The following is a 19,155-nucleotide window of genomic DNA, read 5'->3' on the forward strand; positions in this document are numbered from 1 at the left end:
GCAGAGCAGGTCTCTGCGGGGGTTGCATGGAGCCACGCTTGGGCAAGGAGCAGGACTGCTGCTGGCTAACAGTGCTGCTGGGCTGAGCTGCATACCGGTGTGACTGAATGTTGTGGGAACAAGCAGGGCCACCACATTCACCATCCTGCCCCGAGGAAGGATGAAAGCCATCCCAGATGGATCTTTGTCCCACCTGGTCCCATCTGGAGGCTTCTCAGGGACTTTGCAATGCCTGTAGAGGACAAACTGGCATGCCTCACCCCTTTCCCCAGCACCCAGCCTGGTTCCCACAAGGTTGTGCTGGTTTTACTGGGCATAAAGAAAAAAGAAACCTGCTGACAGTGCAGCTGAAGTGCGAGATGGAAGTGACTCTTTTGTGTTTCCGCTGGGTTTCATGGTCTCTCAACAGCTCTCTACTGCCTCCAAAGCCACTCCTTTCAGGGGTTTCTCCCCTCTCAAGCACTTGTCACTTCTTTCTGTTCTGGTTTCTGGCAGGTGACACAGCCTCAGCATCACTTTCCAGAGGGGAAATGGAAGCTTGGAGCCAGCAAGCTGCCCTGAGCACCATGCAGTGAGCTTTGCCCTGGCTGACGGCAACCAGGCCCCGGCATGGCAGGGATGCTCATCCTCAGCGCGGCGAGTGCCCTGAGACCAGCTGGGTAATAGAGGGAGGGGGAGGCGGGGGGGTGGTGGGCTTGCTTTGCAGCTGCATCCGGGGCCCAGCTCAGACGGGGCAAGAGGAAAAACAGTGGCTGCTTCTCTAAATTATTAAGAGCCGCTTTGGGGAAGAGCGGCATGCGTACTGCACGGAGAGGCCCAGGAACCACAACAGAAGCTGCCGCCTCCCGGCTCTCGCCTGCGCGCTGCCGAGAGCCGTTATTTGCCTGCCCACGCGTTTGCCATCACGAGTCAACAAACTCCCCGGACGTGAAACCCTTTATTCACCCCACAGGGCCAGATCCATCTCCCACCTGCACAGGGAGGGACACAGGGGTAGATTTTCCCTCTTGCAGAGGATGAAAGTGCCGGGAGATAGAAGGAAAACCATCTGCCCACTTCCCAGGGGGGTTCTTTAAATAGTGGTATGCAATGCAGTCTCTGCCCTGGGCAAGGAGAAGCCCTCAGTCCCAGGCTCCCAAGAGCAGTCTCTCCCAGGATCCACTCCAGCTCTGGCCTCCATCACTTCCTCCCACAGTTGTGCTTTGCTAGCTTGGTCAGTCCCCAGCAAGAGAAGCATGGCAGCTCCAGAGAGCCCCAGGTGGAGGTAGAAAACCAAAGCATGATGTAAATCACCTTTGGCACAGTCTGGCTGGCATCGGTGTTCCGCCTCAGCCCATCCTTCCCGCACGGAGTGAAGAGGCAGCATATGGAGCCCAGCAGGGACCTGCCCTATCCTGTGGTACCCAACACACAGCCACAATCCCACTGTGGCCAGGACTGTGCAATAGCAACTCCAGCAGCAGCACCTCTGTCAGTCTGGTCTGTCCGTGCTGGATTTTTCCCAACTGCAAACTACAGTGGGAGCGAGGGGCCGGGGCAGCCTGTCCATGCCCACATTCCCCAGCAATGAGGAGCCCTCAGCAGGGCTGCAACTGCAGCTCCCGAGTCCTCTCATCCTGGTGTTTCTTCCCCCACTTCGGTGTGGTGGGTTTCTCCTCTGGGAAGACGATGGTGGCATATTCGGTCTGGTTGACTGGCCAGGTCTCGGGGGGCACCTGGGTGCACTGGTCACACTGAAACTCCAGCACGCCGTAATCTACAGTGGACACACACACCACAGGGGGCTTCTCTTCCTTCTGCAAGGAAACCCCAGTTGGGGATTTATCATCTGGAGGTACCCACCATCCCTACCACAAGCCCCCTTTTTACTGCAAGTGCTGAAGCCAGCTCTGAAGCATCCCAGGAGGGCGACAGCAGTGCAAAGCAGAAAGACACACAGACCTGGGATCACATTTGCCCAGAGAAACCAGATTGTGAACCTTGGGGTCACCTCTGAGGCTCCATGGGTCTCTGCAGGCAGGTGGGGCTCCCTGTCTGCCTGGCCACTGAAGGCAGGGTCATGCTAGGAGCCCTTCTCTCACCTCTCCATCAGGCTCTGAGCTGGTACAGGGTGCATTAGGAGAGCCCAGGGTGGAGGTTTCTCAGCCCAGAGAGGAGAGAGCAAGGGGAACCTACTCGCTGCCTTCAGTTACCTAATGGGTTTGGAGAGAAGATGGAGCAAGGCTCCTCCCATCAGTTCCCAGCAAAAGGAAAAGAAGAAACAGAGACTAGCTGCAGCAAGAGAATTTTTATCTTAATATGGGAGCTCACACACACATACTTTCTCCCTATCAAACCAACTATCAAAGACAACTGTGCTTTGAGCAAGAATTGGACTACAGATGTCCCATCCTATCTCAGGCAGTTGTTTGAGTATGATGGGGTGTGCTGCAAGTGCAAAGAAGCAGTTGTAGTTGTGCAGAAAAGATTGAGCAGCGTCAGAGAAGACGGACGTGAGAAAGGCTGATAAAGAGGAGCCCTGCATGCTCCAGCAATGCTGTGATGCTACCCTGCAGCAGAGCAGGGCATCAGAGATGGAACTCACCACTGGTGCGTTTCCACTTGGTGGTTTCTGAGCACCTGCAAGGTAACATGTTTGGTTAGAAGATGCTTGTGTGTTGAGAGCATGACCCAGCCTCCACATCCTAGGAGCGTGCTGGACACCACAACCACTGCACCACACTTCCTCCTTCTCCGCTCAGGAGACAAGTGCGCTACCAGGACAAGTGAGATACGAGCCCACAGTCTAGGGTATAATTTGGATTAGTAGAGCACAGTTCCTCAGTGGTCCATTTGGGGACAGCCCCCAAGGCTGCCCATGGCATGGCCAAGGCACTGCCCAGTGCTGCGGTGAGGAGATGAGACGCCCCAAAGGTGCCTGGGCAAGGTTTATGGGATGGACTCACGCAGCATTAGGATACCATGCTAACAAGTGGTTCAGAGCCACAGGATGTGGCTTGAGGGCCCTATGAAGGGTAAGCATGGCTCAAAGCACCCTTCTCCCCTAGGCACACAGGTATCTGTCCCATGGGGATCTGCCACAGCTGAGTGCAGCCCCAGGGTGCTGCACCATCCAGCTGCCCCTGGGTTTGAGCTGGGTTTGTTGGATAAGCATCACCTCATCAGGTCCCCTGGCAGACCCCAACCCCATGGCACAGCACAGCCCCCACAGGGGATCATACCTCCTCTCCCATACGTGACAGTGAGGTAGCCAAAGATCAGCAGCACAACCACCCCAGCCAGCAGCAGGATGCCCAGAAGCATGGCCTTGACGTTGTCCAGGGGATTGTCTTCCTCTATCTCGGGCTCATCGGTGGCATTTGTCTTCTCAGGAGCTGCTGTAATAGCCATGCAAAAAAGGGGGAACAAAACAAAACAGCAGGTCAAGGGCATAAAATTGCCTCCATAGTCCCTGGGAGAGTCAACAAGAGAACACAGGGACTGTCCCCAGAAAGGGCTCCGTCCCAGACAGGCTGACACAGTCCCACCATCCCTCCAGGGGCCCTGAATTTGTGCTGATGTGGGGGATAGTCTGGCTATGTCCTATTCCTTCCCATTACAGGTGGTGAGGATGATCCCACACTGCTGAGAGCTGGGGTGCATGGGGTCTGAGTGCTGCAGTCCCACGGCATGGCTCCATGCCTAACAGAGCCCCATGGAGGACACAGCTTTGCCAAGCCTCCCAGCTGCTTCCACATCCTGGGGCCAGTACAGCTTCAACTGAAGTTGGGAGGGGATGGTGTGAAAGACAGTAACTTTTGCAGTTTCCCCTTTTCATAACATATATATTATACAAAATCTGATCTTCAGTCCCTCAAAGCCTTTGTGCCACGAAGCAAGTGCATGGTATATCTTCTTGCAAGAGCTCAGCCTCCCACACCGTGGGGCTACAAGACCCTCCAGCACGTGGTTTTGTAAAAACAATACCTACACCAACTTCAGCTGTTCAAGGGCTCTGAGCCCTAGTCATCACCCCAAACACAAGCCCTGTCTCCAAATAAGGTAGCTGTTCAGGGGTGCAAGCAGCTCTCTATACTGGTCTCCTCCTGCATCCGCGGGTGAAAGCAGCTCCCTACTCTGGTCTTCTGCCTCCATCCACAAAAAAGGACTAGCTCCTGCCCACAGCATCACTGAGGACGGAACCCCAGCAGGACAGAGACCTCCCACCTCAGTGCAGATGTGGGAGGACAGCCTGTGTCCCTGGGCATCAACCACACATACAAAGGAGAGAGGAAAGGGCAGAGCTGTGCTCTCCTGACCCACCCCAGCAGGGTACCACCTGCCCTGTGCCCTGGGGCTGCAGTAGGACCACAGCACCATGGGACACCACTGATAACCTGTCCCCATCAGCTCAGCCCCAAGGCTGACCTGTGACAACCAGGTGGGACCGGCTGCTCTCCATCACTTTATCAGGTTCAGAGAAGCTGATTAGCCCACAGTAATAGGAGCCAGAGTCATTCTGGTGAAGGTTCAGGATCTCAATCTTGAAGGCAGGAGCGTGGTTGGTGAGCAAGTACTTCTCTGTCTTTGTCTGGGGGTTGTTCCGGCTGATCCCAGCAATTTTTTGGGCTTGGCTATGGTTGGTTTCCTTGTACCAGTTGAGGCTGTACTCTAAGCCAGAGTCACTCCCTATGGAGATGTTGCAGAAGAAGGTGGCTGAGTCACCTGCAGGGAGAGTTAACGTGGCTGGGAAGAAGGTCACTGTTTAGGAGAGAGGAAACAAGGAACATGCATGGTTACAGCAGGCACAGGGCTCAGAAACAGCCTTACCCGCCCGTGCAGCAACCAGGCATGCAAAGAAGGTGAGAACCCACCATCACCCCGCTAGCACCCCATCCCACAGAGAGGTGACGGGCTCCTGCATCCCGAACCCAGACTCTCCAAGGATTCCTCAGCTTCTGAAGGTCCTTACAGGGATTTACAAAAACCAGCCAGCAAGCACTTGCGAGCCCAGCCCCAAGCCACCACCGGCACCCGGCTCGCCTGTCTCTGGGGGTACCAGTAACATAGGCACCCTAATGCTTGGCCAGTCCACAGCATCCCGCCCGGATCACAGGGAGGTACATCAGCCCATGTCTCTCCCCTCCTGAAGGTGTGCCTGCCATCCAGAGGGGAATCCTCCAGGGTAGTAACTGAACCATGTAATCATTTCAGCAGAGCTTGTTGTGCTCTGGGCTACCTAAAATTAACCTAGAACACCTGGACTGGGGAACACAGATGTTTGGGGCTGTATCAGTTTTAAATCTACGCTGTATTTTAATGCCCGAGCAATCCTTCCTCCAGGAGATGTTGCTTCTGAAAGCAAGCAGAGGGACCGAGTCCTGGGCCAGGGCAGCACCCCGCGTGCAGCCCATTGTGTGCCCAGCTGCCTGCCAGGGTGCTGGGAGCACAGAGAGGGCAGGGGCTGCCCAGGGCACAGTATTTCCCATCTCCAGCCTGAGACTATATGACAGGGCAGAGCAACCTGGATCTTACGATGCCACCACCGTCCAGCTGCCTCTTCCCTCCTCACTCGCACATGGGCAGCCAGGCACCCACCCTGGGGGAGTCCTGGACAAGCTTGACAGCCCTTAGCAGCATGATGCTTCACCCTAGTTCTGCCTGTGATCCCAGTTGGTTCACATCCCCCGGGCAGCAGGGATGCTGTGAACAAAGGCCAGGCTCACAACATGGTGGCTCAGCCAGCCCCATCCAGCAGGACAAGGCAGCTGCTGCATTAACTTGTGTCAGAGCAGTAAAAAGCAGGAAGAAGCATCTTTCTCATGGGTTAATCTGACCGACTAATTCACACTAATTCATAGCCAATGTTTGGAAAAGTCCTGGCTGTTAAGAAATTATCTTCTCTTTTCAGAAGTCACCACAGATAGCAGCTTCCCAGGGCTAGCAGGCAGAGTTACAAAGTCCCTCCCATCCCTCCATCCCTGGTCTCAGGCTGTAGGACGAGGACCTCAGCATCATCAAGCAGCAAAGGAACCTGGACAATACATGATTAGGTGGAAAACTGGGCTGAGAAAGGAGGGATGAGGCTGGACAGGAGGATGGAGAGAGGGAAGAGCCCCAGCTCCCACAGGCAGCACCGGCTGCCGTAGTGCCTGCACTGAGAAATGTAGTTGTTGCAGTGCTCTGGGTTTCTTGTATTTAACAAGAAATATTTGGCAGGCTTGGAGTTTTCCTTCCTACCCAGTGCTGCTGCCAGCAATGAATGAAGCACTCAGAGGATGTCTGAAAGCAGAGGTTGGGTTTACACATCTCCCTACATCTTCCCAGCACCAGAGGTAGTATCTGCCCCAAGGGATGCCCAGCCCTGCATCCCCCCTTGGAGCAGAAAATACCCAAAGCCATCAAAGAAAGAGCTGGACTGTGAGGAAAGGAGGACAAGTGGCTCCATCCGGACTCTCGACGGCTCTGTGCCAACTCACCCCTTCTCCCCACCTCCTCTTCTCCAAATTTCACCCTGAGCACAACCGCACGCAGGACCCTGTCTCCCCCGGGGTCAAGCCCAAACCATGAGGATCAGCCTGAAGCTGTGAGACCCAAAGCAGAAAACCCCAGACCCCCAACACCGCTGGCAAACCCAGAGGCTCCACAACAAACCCCAACTGCGGTCAGCATGCCCTCAGTGTGGGCTGTGGACCAGTCCCCTCCTTCACCCTTCAACCTCCTTTCTACCCTGAGCATCCTCACTTCCCTTGCTCCAGCGGCACACACCCAAAAGCTTTGGGGGTTTTGCCTTCTTGATGCCAGAGCTGGTTTTAACTCAGGGGTCCCAGCCCTTAGACACTGTCCACGCGAATGACACGGGCCGTGCCAGCACACGTGCCACGCTCAGCACCTACCCTGACGGCAGCCAGCCAGCATGGGCTCGCAGCAGAGCAGGACGGCACAGAAGCCAGTCAGGGCCCTCTCCAAGCTGCTCCACGTCGTCTTCGAGGCTCCCCAGGCCATGGTGAGGCAGTCGGTCCCCTGCTCGGACAGGCGTGTTGTGCTGTGCTGTGACGTGCTCTCTCCGAGCTTCCTTCCCGCAGTGGCAGCTTTGCTCTCTGGCTCATGCGGCAGGGGCGCCGGTGGAAATGAAATGTGCCCATCTCTGCCCCAGAGGGAAACCCAGGCTGCCTCCCGCCCCCAGCTTCCTCCCCGAAGAGGCAGGGATCAGCTGAGCTGGGCCCAGCCCCTTCCCCTCCCTGCATGGTCCCGGCAGCATGCTCCCGCTCCCACGCAGGCACCCAAGAGCCAAGCAGTGGGGACCAGGACCACTAAACTTGCACCCCTTTGGGGGAAAGCTCCCAGGAATGGAGCGGGCAGAGACCACAGGGGATGTGTCCTCGGTTCCAAGCCTGGCCTGTAAGTAAACGGGCTGTCTCAGGCTCCTCAGCACCCACGGGTGCCTCTGATGGGTAACCGTGGTAGCATGGCACCAGGCAGCAGGGCAGGGTTTGGGCAGCCGTGGGACACTGTGAGTGCCTGCCAGCAGGCTACTCTCACCTGGAAGGGACAGGGGAGGAGGGAGGAGAAGAAAGAGACTGAAAAGGAGAAGTAGAAAAAAGAGGAGAAATAAAAGGAGAAGAAAACAGAGGAAATGGAGGAAGACAAGGAGAAGTTTTGCCTCCTTAACGGTATTTCTCCACAGACAGATTGGCAGAGCAGGTGCCCAGGGCGAGGGTGTTGTTATTGGGGTGACCTTTGCATCAGACTTCTTTAATTTCTCTGCCAGCGATGTTCCCCGCTTGCCTCGCTGACTAATACTTACATAGGAAACAACCAAAGGTGAAAGCAGCCTGCGGTGTCTCCTCCGCTCTGCTCCTCTCGAGCGCAGCCTGTGTCCCGCAGATTTAGAAAGCGTCAGGGGAAAAAATATTAATTGGGGTGCAGGATGCAGCTCTCATGATGATTTCATTATTTTCCGGGCTTTCAGAAGCGAGCTGCAGGGCTGGGACTTGCTCACCTCTCGCTTTCGACACCGCCCCAGCAGGCGAGCAGGCGGGGGGAGTCACCCTCGAGTCACAGACCCACAGGTCATTAGGGGTTGGAAGGGACCCCTGGAGACCACCCCAGTCCAACCCCCTGCTAAAGCAGGGTCACCTGGAGCAGGCTGCACAGGATTGCATCCAGATGGATTTTGAATATCTCCATAGATGGAGGCTCTACAACCTCTCTGGGCAGCCTGTCCCAGTGCTCTGTCACCCTCACTGTGAAGTTTTGGCTCATGCTCAGGTGGAACTTCCTGCATTCCAACTTGTGCCCATTGCCCTTTGTTCTGTCACTGGGCACCACTGACCAGTCACTGTCTGTCACTGTCAGTGCATTGTCACTGCCTGGTGCCATCCTCTTGACATCCACCCTTTGGATATTTGTAAGTATTGATCAGATCCCCTCTCCAGGCTAAACAGCCCCAGTTCTCTCAGCCTTTCCCCACAGAAGAGATGCTCCAGTCCCCTCATCATGTTTGTAATCTTCCACTGGACTCTCTCCAGTAGTTCCCAGTATGTCTTGAACTGGGGAGCCCAGATCTGGACACAACCACCTCACATGTGGCCTCACCAGGGCAGAGTAGGGGGGATATAACCTCCCTCAACCTGCTGGCCATGCTCTTCTCAATGCCCTGCAGCACCACTGGCCTTCTTGGCCATGACAGCACACTACTGGCTCATGCTCAACTTGTCCACCAGGACTACCAGGTCCTTCTCCACAGAGCTGCTTCCCAGCAGGTCAAGCACTAAGCTGTGTACTGGGGTCTGGGATTATTCCTCCCTAGGTGCAGGACCATGCACCTGTTGTCCATTTTGAACTTCATTAGGCTGCTCTCTGCCCAACCCTCCAGCCTGCCCAGGTCTCACTGAATGGCAGTGGAGCCTTCTGGTGCCACTCCTCCCCCTTTGGTATCGTCAGCAAACTTGCTGAGGGTGCACTCTGTCCCCTTGCCCGGGTCATTGATGAATATGTTGAACCAGACTGGACCAAGCACTGACCCTTGGGGCACACCACTCCCTACAGGGCTCTAACTAGATTGCACCACTTACCACAACACACAATGGCTCTGCCATTCAGCCAGTTCTCAACCCACCTCGCTGCCCACTCATCTAACCCACACTTTCTAAGATTGCCTATCAGGATGTTACAGGAGACTATCAAAAGCCTCAAGGTAGACAACATCCGCTGCTCTCCACTCAACTACCCATCCAGTCACGGCTGGATCATAGAAGGCTATCAGATTGGTCAGACATGATTTCCCCTTTGCAAATCCATGTCAACCACTCCTGGTAACCTTCTGTTCCTCCACATGTGTAGAGATGGCATCCAGAACAAGCAGTTTCATCACTGTTTCAGTGATGGAGGTGAGTCTGACTGGCCATTTGGGATGACCAAGGAGGGTGTTCTGAGCCAGGGCAGCCAGGCTCACCCAGCTCAGTCCAGCCTGTCCTGGGTCCTCTTTTCCAGTCTCCTCCTGGCACTGCAGCATCACTCCTTTCTCATGAGCATCTGACCCTTCTTGGGGTGCAGAGGAAGCCTGGGGGGATGTCCTCTTCTTGTCACCTTTCCATGCTACCTGACAGGGGTGGCAAAGGCAGCACTCTCCACCAGGTTCAACGGTGCTGGGGGGTCTCCAAAGTGGACATCACCTCTTCCTTCACGATTTCCTGCATTCTCATTAAAAAAAACAAAACAAAACAAAAACCCCCTCTAAAACTAAACTGAATGCCAGAAAATATAGAAGCTCACAGCAATGAGGCTTTTCCACCTCAAGGCTTTGTGTCCTCAAATGGTGATACCCAACATCCAGGCTGGGTGTGAGGCAGCTTGTTTGGCACTTACAACACATTTTGATTTCTAGAGACAGAAGATATGACAAGTATCATCACCAAAATCGCAACTCACTGAGCCAAGGATCAGCAGGAAAAACTGGCTCATCCTCCCCAACCCGCATGGCAGCAGAGGGCTCTGATTAAAATCGTAGCATGAGTTGCTCAAACTTTCCAATACACACTTGCAATGGAGTAAAAGTTGTTACGCAGCGGAGGCTGCCACGTCTGCGAGTGGTGGTGAGGTGCAGACTGCACAGCAATGTTTTTGGATGCTCAGGTTCCTTCAGGAACCCCGTGTCTTAGCATCCCCACACTGCTCCCCAGCTGGCTGGGGACCAGCACCAACACTGGACACTTTCCAGGCTGCTTAGGGTGCAGGATGAGGCTGTGTATGGCCAGGAAGTGTCGGGGAGCTTGCAGAGCCGCAGAGTGTACAGCAGAAACCACACGGGAGGGTGAGCCAGGAGCTCTCCGGCAGCATGCTGAGGGCAAGCTCGCTCTGCTGCGAGAGACAGAACAGGGTTTATTTTCCCCTTTTTGCTTAAAAAAAAACCCCAAAATAATTGAAAGGTTGACAAGAACAAAAGAAAAGCTCAATCTTGCTGCTAGGAAGCCGCTGCAGGGGAAACCGAGGCGAGCGGCGGTGCTGTGCCCCAGCCCAACACGTGCCCTGACTGCCAGCGTCATGGAAGAGATCTGGCCCCAGCCCTGCAGCAGCCCTCGGGTTTCAGACACCCATTGCACCCTGCCCGCACCCTGCCAGACCAACACAGCTCCCTCTGGCTCTTGCACCAGCTCAGCAAGGAAAACAGCCTGACTCCTGCTGGGATGCAGCTCCCACTCATGCTGGTAAATCCACCCCAGCCCAAACAAGGTGGACGGCACATCTTGGGGCTAGCTGGGGGTGGGGTAGGGGGCTGAAAAAGGTCCTCAGGTGCTTAAAAAAACAAATTCTCTTTCTCTGAGCTGGAATACAGCAAATTCCATGGGGCAGTCATATTTGGCCACCAAAAGAGCAAAATATGGGCTAAAAACTATTCCTTTTAGGAAGGAGAAAAAATAACGAGTGATAAAACAGTTTATTCTTCAAAACTAAGAGACAGGAACTTCTGCAAGTACATGTCACACCCCTTCACTGCAGCACAAATGGCTTTTTCACCCCAACAAGAAGCTGGCCCAACGTGTCAGTGAGGTTGCCACCAATGCAGCTGGGAACCGGAAAAGGTCTCGGTCTCCTGCAGCCGTCACCCTCAGGGCCCTGAGCAGTCACCACAGAGGGTCTAGGGTCAGTCCCAAAATGGCTTGAAAGGATCTAGGATATTTAAGGAGCAGTGAAAATTTGGAAGGTGAAGAAAGCAATGACCAGACACATGAGATGGAGCCATTTGAAGCCCAGAGGTAATGTCTTCAAAGCCCAGTGAAAACAGAACTTCCCAAATGAGATGGGGAACGCAAATTACAACAAAAAGATGCTGAGGAAGACAAGCCCAGAGGTTCCCAAAGATCCCTCCCTGTTCGTTTAACTGAATTCACATCTGTGGGTCTGACCAAGGCAGGAGGTGATGTGGCTGGGCCAAGTACCGGAAGCATAAATAGTGTTTGCAAATAAGCACTGAGAGCTTGAGGTCTTTCAGATACTTCTCAGAAATTAGGGAGGCCCTTGTAAACAACCTGCATGAGAAGTAGCACCTGACCCTGTGGGGAAAGACAGCAGCCCCATGGTGAGTAAGCAGTGAGTAAGGGATGGAGCAGAGGCATGGAACTGTTCCTTTAGCAAATGGAAATCTGCAGGGCCTGGGCAAGGCACTGGTAATGGTGATGCAAAGACGGGTCATGGGTGTGTCATGAAGCCACTGACACCTTCAGCAGCAGGGTGCTGTTCCTGCCGGCCCGCAGGGCTAATGCTGAGCAGAGGTACTAAGGGCTCAGATGCACCACCTCTCACAAGCAGTGCTGCTGAAGCCCACGGAGATCAGGATCTGTGCTGCTCCTCAGTGCTCAGAGACGATTAGGGCAGAGCCTGGTGCCCACTGGGACATGACCACACATCTCCACAAAGCTCCAGCTGAGGCACCTCGGGTGCTGCCCCACACCCTCCTGGCACCCAAGGAGCAGCTCCAGGCAGCACCCCATCAGGCACCCCCAGCCCTGCTGCATGGGACAGTCCCCTCCAGCTCTGCATCACCCGCATCACCCGCATCACCTACACCACCACCTTGGCTACGCATTTGCGCCGTTTCCCCCTGGAGCCGGGTGATGCACCCCGGGGACCGTTCTCAGCTGTGTCACCCGCCGTCAGCGCGGAGACCGCTACGTCGAAGTGAACAGCAGAGGAAGGCGGGTGCCTGTGTCCCAGGAGGGGACTGTAGCATAGGAAAGCTGTCCTTCTCCAGCCTTCCAGCCTTCCTTTGGACAGGCGGCGGCTGCACGCAGGGGGAAGGATATCGGGACAAACTCAGGAGGACTTAAGGCCAGGAGGAGGGGCGGGAGCTCCGTGCTGGTGGCCGGGATGAGCGGCCCGGGGGCAGGAAGGGAGCGCGGGGTCCGGCAGCGCCGCGCGGGGCAGGAATTGGGGAGATCGGCTCTGTGAGGGTAGCGACGCCGGGCCGCGCTCTCCTCCGCCTGCGCCCGCCCGGCGCTCCCAGCGCGGCTCCTGGGGCCGGCAGCGGGACCGGACACCGGCACACGCATCCCGCACACGCATCCCGCACATGCATCCCGGCGCCGCCCTCACGACCACGTGTACGCCCCCCCTCCCCCGGAAGATTCGGGGCGGGGCGCGGTGCCGTGACGTACAGCGGCGCCCCGTGACGCAGAGGAAGTGGTGGAGGTTGCCGCGGTAACCAACGCCGGGGTGGTCTGCGGGGGTACCGCGGCCATGGGCGAGCTGGGCCCGGACGATGGGGCCGGGAACACGTACAGCCTGCGGCCCGGCCTCCAGCGCCGGTGAGTGCCCTGGGGGCTCCGGGGATGCTGGGGAAGGGATGCTGGGGAAGGGGTGCCCGGGAGGCTCTGTGTCTGGCGGTGGGGCTGCTGGGTGGGGGTCCCTGGGCGTGGGGAGCCGGCATGGGTCTGTGTGGGTTGTGTGAGGCTGTTGGGAACAGGGGAGCCCCCTCGGGTTTAGGGAGCGGGGCACTGAGCTGCCAGACTGGTATTGACGGGAGGTGTAGGGGATTGAATGAGTGTGGGGAGGCCGGGGCAGCACAACTGGGGGGGGTGGGGGTGCTGCCAAAGGGGCAACCTCAGATGGGGCTGGTTGTGCACCTCTGCTTACAGGTGTGCACATTTCGGCAGGGCTGGTTATGTGTCTCCACCTTAGCCCCATGTGTTTTCATTTGTCATTTCTCTTTAATATGTGAAAGCTGAGTTTTCCCAAGTAGGGTTACGTTCATTTCTATAGGTTGTCTGAACTTTCTGGACCTTCTGTTGCTGTTTTTGTCACCCCCATAGATTTAAATCATCCACAGTAAAGGAATGCATCCGTGCGGTACTGAAGGAGAAGCTGGCCAACGTGCAGTATGTCCCAGAAGAAATGCCCCAGCTTACAAAGTCTTTATCAGAGACAATAAAAGACAGGCTGAAAGGTAAGGATATTTGCTCGGGGAGTTGTTTCTTTTCTTACTGTGTCTCCTCCCTTTGACTAAATGCCTTTCTTCCTTTATTTTTGAGATCTATCTCTGCCCTGTCACCTGACTCGAGCCTGCCGTTATGAAACATTCTGGCCTATATACATATGCTTCTTGCCTGTGGAACTAGAAACCTAATTCAAGCAGACAAAATTTGTTTTTGTGTAGTCTGACTGGTGTGGGACGTCAGCTGTGAAGGAGCTGCAGGGGGAAAGAAGCTACATCAGAGAGAAAGAAGTGGTGATGCTTCATTGCTTCTTGCTTCAATAAACAGAACCATTCCTGCCTTTTGGGGTTTTTTTCCCCCTTGCTGCAAGTTTAGTCCAGAATTGGGTCAGAGTGGAACAGCAGGGAGATCAGAATAAGGCCCAGTGTGAGCAGTGAAGGGGGAGAGAATTAAGAGTATAGTCAGCCAAGAAAGGGGGTGAGTACAGCCCTACAGCACTGGAAAAAGGTGGTGGTGGTGCTGCACAGGATGCCCTCCAACAGTTCTGAGTGCAAGAACTAAACTTCAGGCACCAGCAGGTGTTTCCTGTGCTCAGTGCTGGAATAAGCACACAGACATATACTGGCATGGTCACTCTTTTTTTTGTTGTTGCCTTTTTCTGGGGCCAGGCTGGTGCTCCATCTGCTGGGCTGGCCTGACACGGTGGCACAGGCACACAGTTACCACAGCAGGAACGTGGATTTATGCTTCTCCCACAGTCTCCCACAGTCTGCTTTAAAACCAGCAGCAGCTGTCCTCCCAGCACATGTTGACACCCAGCTCCTGTGTACAGGGTTGGCTTGGGTAATCTGTGAGCTCTCACTGTAGCCTGAAGCCCTGTGGCCACTATCAGCTGGTGTCTTCGATAAGGATCGACATGGTGGATGTTACCAGACCCAGCATGTTGTGTTCAATCCTCTGGTGGAAACGCTGTGCCAGAGTCTTCCCAGGACACTGTTTTGGTGAAGACAGGCGTTAGGATCTGTGTTTTATTTTAAACAGGCTTGTTCTGATTTGGCTCTGGGAACGCTGCCATGGCCTGACTGGCTCTGCTCTGTGCCCCGGGGGTGTTTCTGTACTGTTGTACTAAACCGCCTGTCTTTGCAGACACATAATGTAGCCCTGCATATGCTTTTATTAGCCTGTTATCCCAGCTCAGAAGCAAAGGGGACACTCATGTATGTGGCAGAAGAATACCTTTGCATCAGATCAGAACTGGTTTGGGTTTTTTTTTTTTTTCAAATTGCATTTTGTCCATCAGCAGCCTTATGTTCTTTCAGTGTGTTCAGTACTTGAAAGTTGTCACAGTAGGATGCTGACATACATTGTTCAGGAATGGTTTCTGCCTTAGGCACATCTTTTTCCACATGCAAATACCATGTTGACCTTTTAACTCCAGTAAGACCACAGTACCAAGGGAAATAAAGCATGAGGCAGTCTGTACACTTTGCCAATTCCATCAACTTGTCCAGGACACTTGCTTTGTAACCAGAAATCTTTGGAGCTCTGGGGTCTGTTTTCTGCTCATATTTTAAATAAGTTGTTATTTTTTTCTCTCCCTCCAGAGGAGGGATTTGACAGGTACAAAATGGTGGTGCAGGTTGTGATTGGAGAGCAGAGAGGAGAAGGAGTGAAGTAAGTTTTGCATGTTCTATTTGTATTTCTATGTTTTTTAATGGGTTTGGGCAGTGTTGGTTGGTTTGTTTTGTGGTGGGTTTTTTTTTCCTTTGGAAGTTGCTTCCAACTTTCCTGCAAACAAAGATCTCTCTGCAGGTAATACAGCGTAAAGCACTTTCTCTTTGAGGGCTTGGGCTGTGTCTAATTGAATTACAGGGTAGTAACTGCCCATCTGGTGGTCCTTAGCAAGCTGAAATGCTGAAAAGCATTTGTGAGGAGTGTTGTGTTACCTTGTATTCACAATCAGCAATAGCACACAGCCAGTCCATTCTCAAGGTCCCCTGGAGCACAGAGCTATCATAACTCCCTTCTGTCTAAAACCAGATTCCCGTAAGTACTTAATTTGTATTTAATCCCCCCAGGTGAGCATTTCCTAGAGTTTAAATTTCTATAATCCCCTTCCAATACTGTCATGGGAATCACCTGGACTGTGGGTGCTGAGCACTCCCTGTCCAGCTCCAGCTGCCTGCAAGGAATTCCTCTTGCCACAGTAGTGGGCTGTAGCTTCCCATTACTAGTGAGCAGGGAAAAGACAAAAGAAAACAGCCCACAAGGTTTATGTGCTTTATCTGCTGGGTTTATCTTTATTACTGTGCCTGGTACTCCAGCAGAAGATAAGCACAGCAGAGCTGTAATCAGATCTGCTGCTTCAGTGTTCTGGAGGTCAGGAAGGAATATCTGTACCTGCTGCTCAGGCTTTTGTCAGGAATGTCTGTCCCCAGGCTGATTTGAAACCCAGCAACACAGAGCAATTGGGAAAATCCTCTGGTTTGCAGCAGTTAGGAGGCAAGTTTGCTAACATCCTTAATGGAAAATACTGGGTATTCCTGAGGCAGAGTGGAATGTTGGACTGGGAAAAAAAATAAAGGGAGAGGGACAGAATAACCCCGAGGGCTGAGGAAATATGAAAAAGAAAAAAAAAAGAAAGGGATGAAATTCAACAGTCTTACAACAATCAGCCATACGTGTAGAGACAAGGAACAACATGCTGTGGCACAAAGGGGGATCCTGGGGCAGCCAGGGAACTGGGCATTTGCAGCAGAGAAAGGGGAGTGCTAAGGTCATTAAGCAAATCAGCAGCGAGGTCTCATCTGTAATATCCTGTTACAGTCCAGTTGCTTGTCTTCAAGGTAAGGCTTGGACTGAAGCAGGTGTCAAAAGAGGCCAGCAGGATGGCAAAAGAGGCCAGGGAGCATAGATATGAAAGGACTAGGAGAGCTTAGCTCGTGGACTTGTAATGCAGCGTCTGCCAAGGAATACGATAGCTCCCTATAAATAAGCTGGGAGCATGTACCACAAGGGTGCAGGAGGTGAAGGATAAGCCAAATTAGCCACACACAGGCCAGAAGTCAAAGATTCTTAGGCAGCATAGCAGTGAGGTTTGGAGCCCTGCTGCACCGTGGCAGGGCTGATCACTGATGAGTTTGAAGACAGAGCTTGATCCACATACAGAGTGGAGTCAGAGCATGTGGTGGAGTTCAGTGGTGGGGATCTAGGCTCGGGATTCAGGGGAACACTAACCATGTCCTTTAGAGGAAACACAGGTTGCTTTTCAATGAAAATATCTGTGATCACTTCGCTCCTTCCACGTGAACTTTGTGGGTAACGGCTCCGCTCTGTGTCCTTTGTCTAGTATGGCTGCACGATGCTTCTGGGATGCTGACACTGACAGCTACGCTCACGATGTGTTCATGAATGTAAGTACTGGCTCTTTTACCACAGGAAGGTGTAAAGCTACTTGCTTTTGTATGAGAGGCCAAGCAGTCTTGAATATGGAGCAGAAAAAAACCCCAATCATTGAAGGAAGGACCCAGACCTTATCAAAACAGTGTGATTTACATCCTCATCCACAAAAAATACTTGGATAAGATACCCAGCATACTAAAACTTCCCAAGAAGGTCATAAAACACTGTACAAAAGTCGTTCTAGTCACTCCATTTTACAGGTGGGGAGAGGAAGCACAAGAGAGAAAGTCTTTTTTATATGCTTTGCTGAACTGCTGTCATGAAGTATGGCTGGCATCCAGGACTGAGCAAAAGTCAAGGTTTTATTTCATTATTGTTATTTCTGTTTTACTTGACTGACGCCTAGACACCTACAGGTGTAGGGATGAGGTAAATTGAGGCACTTGTGGCATTCAGACCACAACACACCCCAAGTGAGGTGAATAAGAAACTAACTAAAAGCCAGAAAACTGTGATGATATATCACAAGATAGGGTAAAGCTCTGCTCTAAATGTTCCCTTAGACTAACCTTCCCCATTAGGCTGGCAAAGAGCTTGCCTTTACTAATGTGAAGCCTTTCTCTGTGTTTTTTCCCCCAGGACAGCCTGTTCTGTGTGGTAGCTGCGTTTGGCTGCTTCTACTACTGAAGATGGTGAACACTGCACGGAAGGGCAGAGGTGGGGGAGAACGCTTTAGGGTATTGATAAAGTGCACAAAAGCATCTCACGTTCTTCCTTTAGTACCTAACACAGTAACAGCTCTACAAAGCATGTCCTCCACCTGTGCTGCACACTACAACATTCCTTCTTCCTTGTGGATAACAATGGAGCTTTAAGCACAATAGTGTTACATCCTTTATTTAAATTGCCCTTTATTTTTATATAGTGTGTTGGTTCTGTCCCCCCAAAAAAGTGTCGTGCCAATAACTGTTGTTTCAAAGGCAAACTCAGCTTTCATCTGGAAAGGGTTCAGTTTATTTTTGTTAATTTTCTCAAATGAATGAAATATTTATAAGAAATGTAACATAATAAATCTATTTAATATTTCCTCTCCTGGGGGTTGACCCTTGCCACATCCACTGTTTGTCCTTTTCCTGTGCTCTGCAAGGAGCATGAGCCTTGATTGCTTGTCTGTGCTTCTCAGGCGAGCGTTTTCTGAGGTTTCTTTGTAAATTAACCCATATTCTGGTTATCCAGATCCATTCCTGTGACTCCTGTGAGACTTGGGCTGTGAATCCCAGCTAAGTGTCACACAGATGGCATTAACCGATAGGAAGACAAGGTATTTGGGAAACCCCTACTGCTGTAAGCCCTCATGGGGTTGGTGAATTTGACACCTGTGGACACTGTGAGCAATCACTGCTCATTGCCACCTCTAGCAGACACTGCAGTGCTTTCTCAATCTTTGCCTAATTGTTTTGGATACGATGGCAGATGTTTGGAGCCAAAATTTGTTAGGACTCCAGTCTTGGAAAGGAGCAGTAGAAAGGGCTGCTGGAGATCAGAAAAGGAGTGCTAAAGCCTCATGTTTCCCCAAAAGTTACGAGTACTGGGTTGGTTCCTGAGAGATCAGGTGACACTGGAGCACATCTCGGGGGGCCTGTTGGAAGATGATGTGAGTTGTGTAGTGATGCCCCTTCTCTCTGCTCACCAAGGACCAAACACAGCTGAACAACTTCAGTGGCAGGAATGGCTTTAAGCGCTGAAGCTGGGGGAGGTGAATCTGAGTCCTACAACACACGGAGCAGAACTCGCTCTGTCCATGCAGCCCAGGGAAAGCGGGGAAGTGACAAAGTTCCAAAGCATCTTCTACAGTCACTCTTCTGGTACAGGCCTGGGGGCAGCACACCCCCGCTTCTCTGTTAACGCTTGCTTGAAAGTGGCTTCCTCTCATTTTCCTCTGATGGGAAGCAGAGGGTGACTTCTCCGACGGCTTTTTCATCTCCTGTGGCTGCCGCTCGTTCAGAGAGCAGCCGAGATGCTGAGCTGGCGCCGTGCGGTTTGCGCGTGAACCCGAGAGTGCGAGTTTTGGGGAACAGTGAAACCCACCACGTAAGGACGCTTGCCAGGAAACTGCACACGCCCTCGGGCTCGTTCTAACACTTATGATTAAATCGTGGCGATTACATCGCGGCTTTTTCCCTCGGGCTCGCTCTGTTTGGGAGGGTTTTTAGCAGCTCCCTGACAAAGGGGCGGTACGAAGCGGCCCTGAGCCTGTGGCCACGCAGCTCCAGCCACCCCTGGCCGCGGCCTGGGCTGGGTCAAGCAGCTGCTGTGCGTTCCCGGGAGAAAGGTCAAGCCC

The 19,155-nt window shown here is 53.1% G+C and overlaps 2 protein-coding genes across 2 annotated transcripts; one reads left to right on the top strand and one right to left on the bottom strand.

Moving 5' to 3' along the window:
- Positions 1 to 1,577: 1,577 nt before the first annotated feature.
- On the bottom strand, positions 1,578 to 6,984 carry PDCD1 (programmed cell death 1; the record flags this gene model as incomplete). The annotated part of the gene is made up of 5 exons (XM_084267227.1): positions 1,578 to 1,796; positions 2,585 to 2,619; positions 3,222 to 3,377; positions 4,408 to 4,740; positions 6,876 to 6,984. 5 exons carry the CDS (start codon positions 6,982 to 6,984, stop codon positions 1,578 to 1,580), a joined length of 852 nt encoding a protein of 283 aa, XP_084123353.1.
- A 5,704-nt stretch (positions 6,985 to 12,688) lies between these two features.
- DYNLT2B (dynein light chain Tctex-type 2B) lies at positions 12,689 to 17,814 on the top strand. The gene is made up of 5 exons (XM_084267501.1): positions 12,689 to 12,785; positions 13,290 to 13,423; positions 15,017 to 15,086; positions 16,762 to 16,825; positions 17,454 to 17,814. The coding sequence occupies exons 1-5, from the start codon at positions 12,718 to 12,720 to the stop codon at positions 17,499 to 17,501; spliced, it is 384 nt and encodes a 127-aa protein (XP_084123627.1). The 5' UTR covers positions 12,689 to 12,717; the 3' UTR covers positions 17,502 to 17,814.
- Positions 17,815 to 19,155: the final 1,341 nt, after the last annotated feature.

The sequence above is a fragment of the Gallinula chloropus genome (assembly GCF_964237585.1).
Source record: "Gallinula chloropus genome assembly, chromosome: 8".
In the NCBI taxonomy this organism is placed as follows: Eukaryota; Metazoa; Chordata; class Aves; order Gruiformes; family Rallidae; genus Gallinula; species Gallinula chloropus.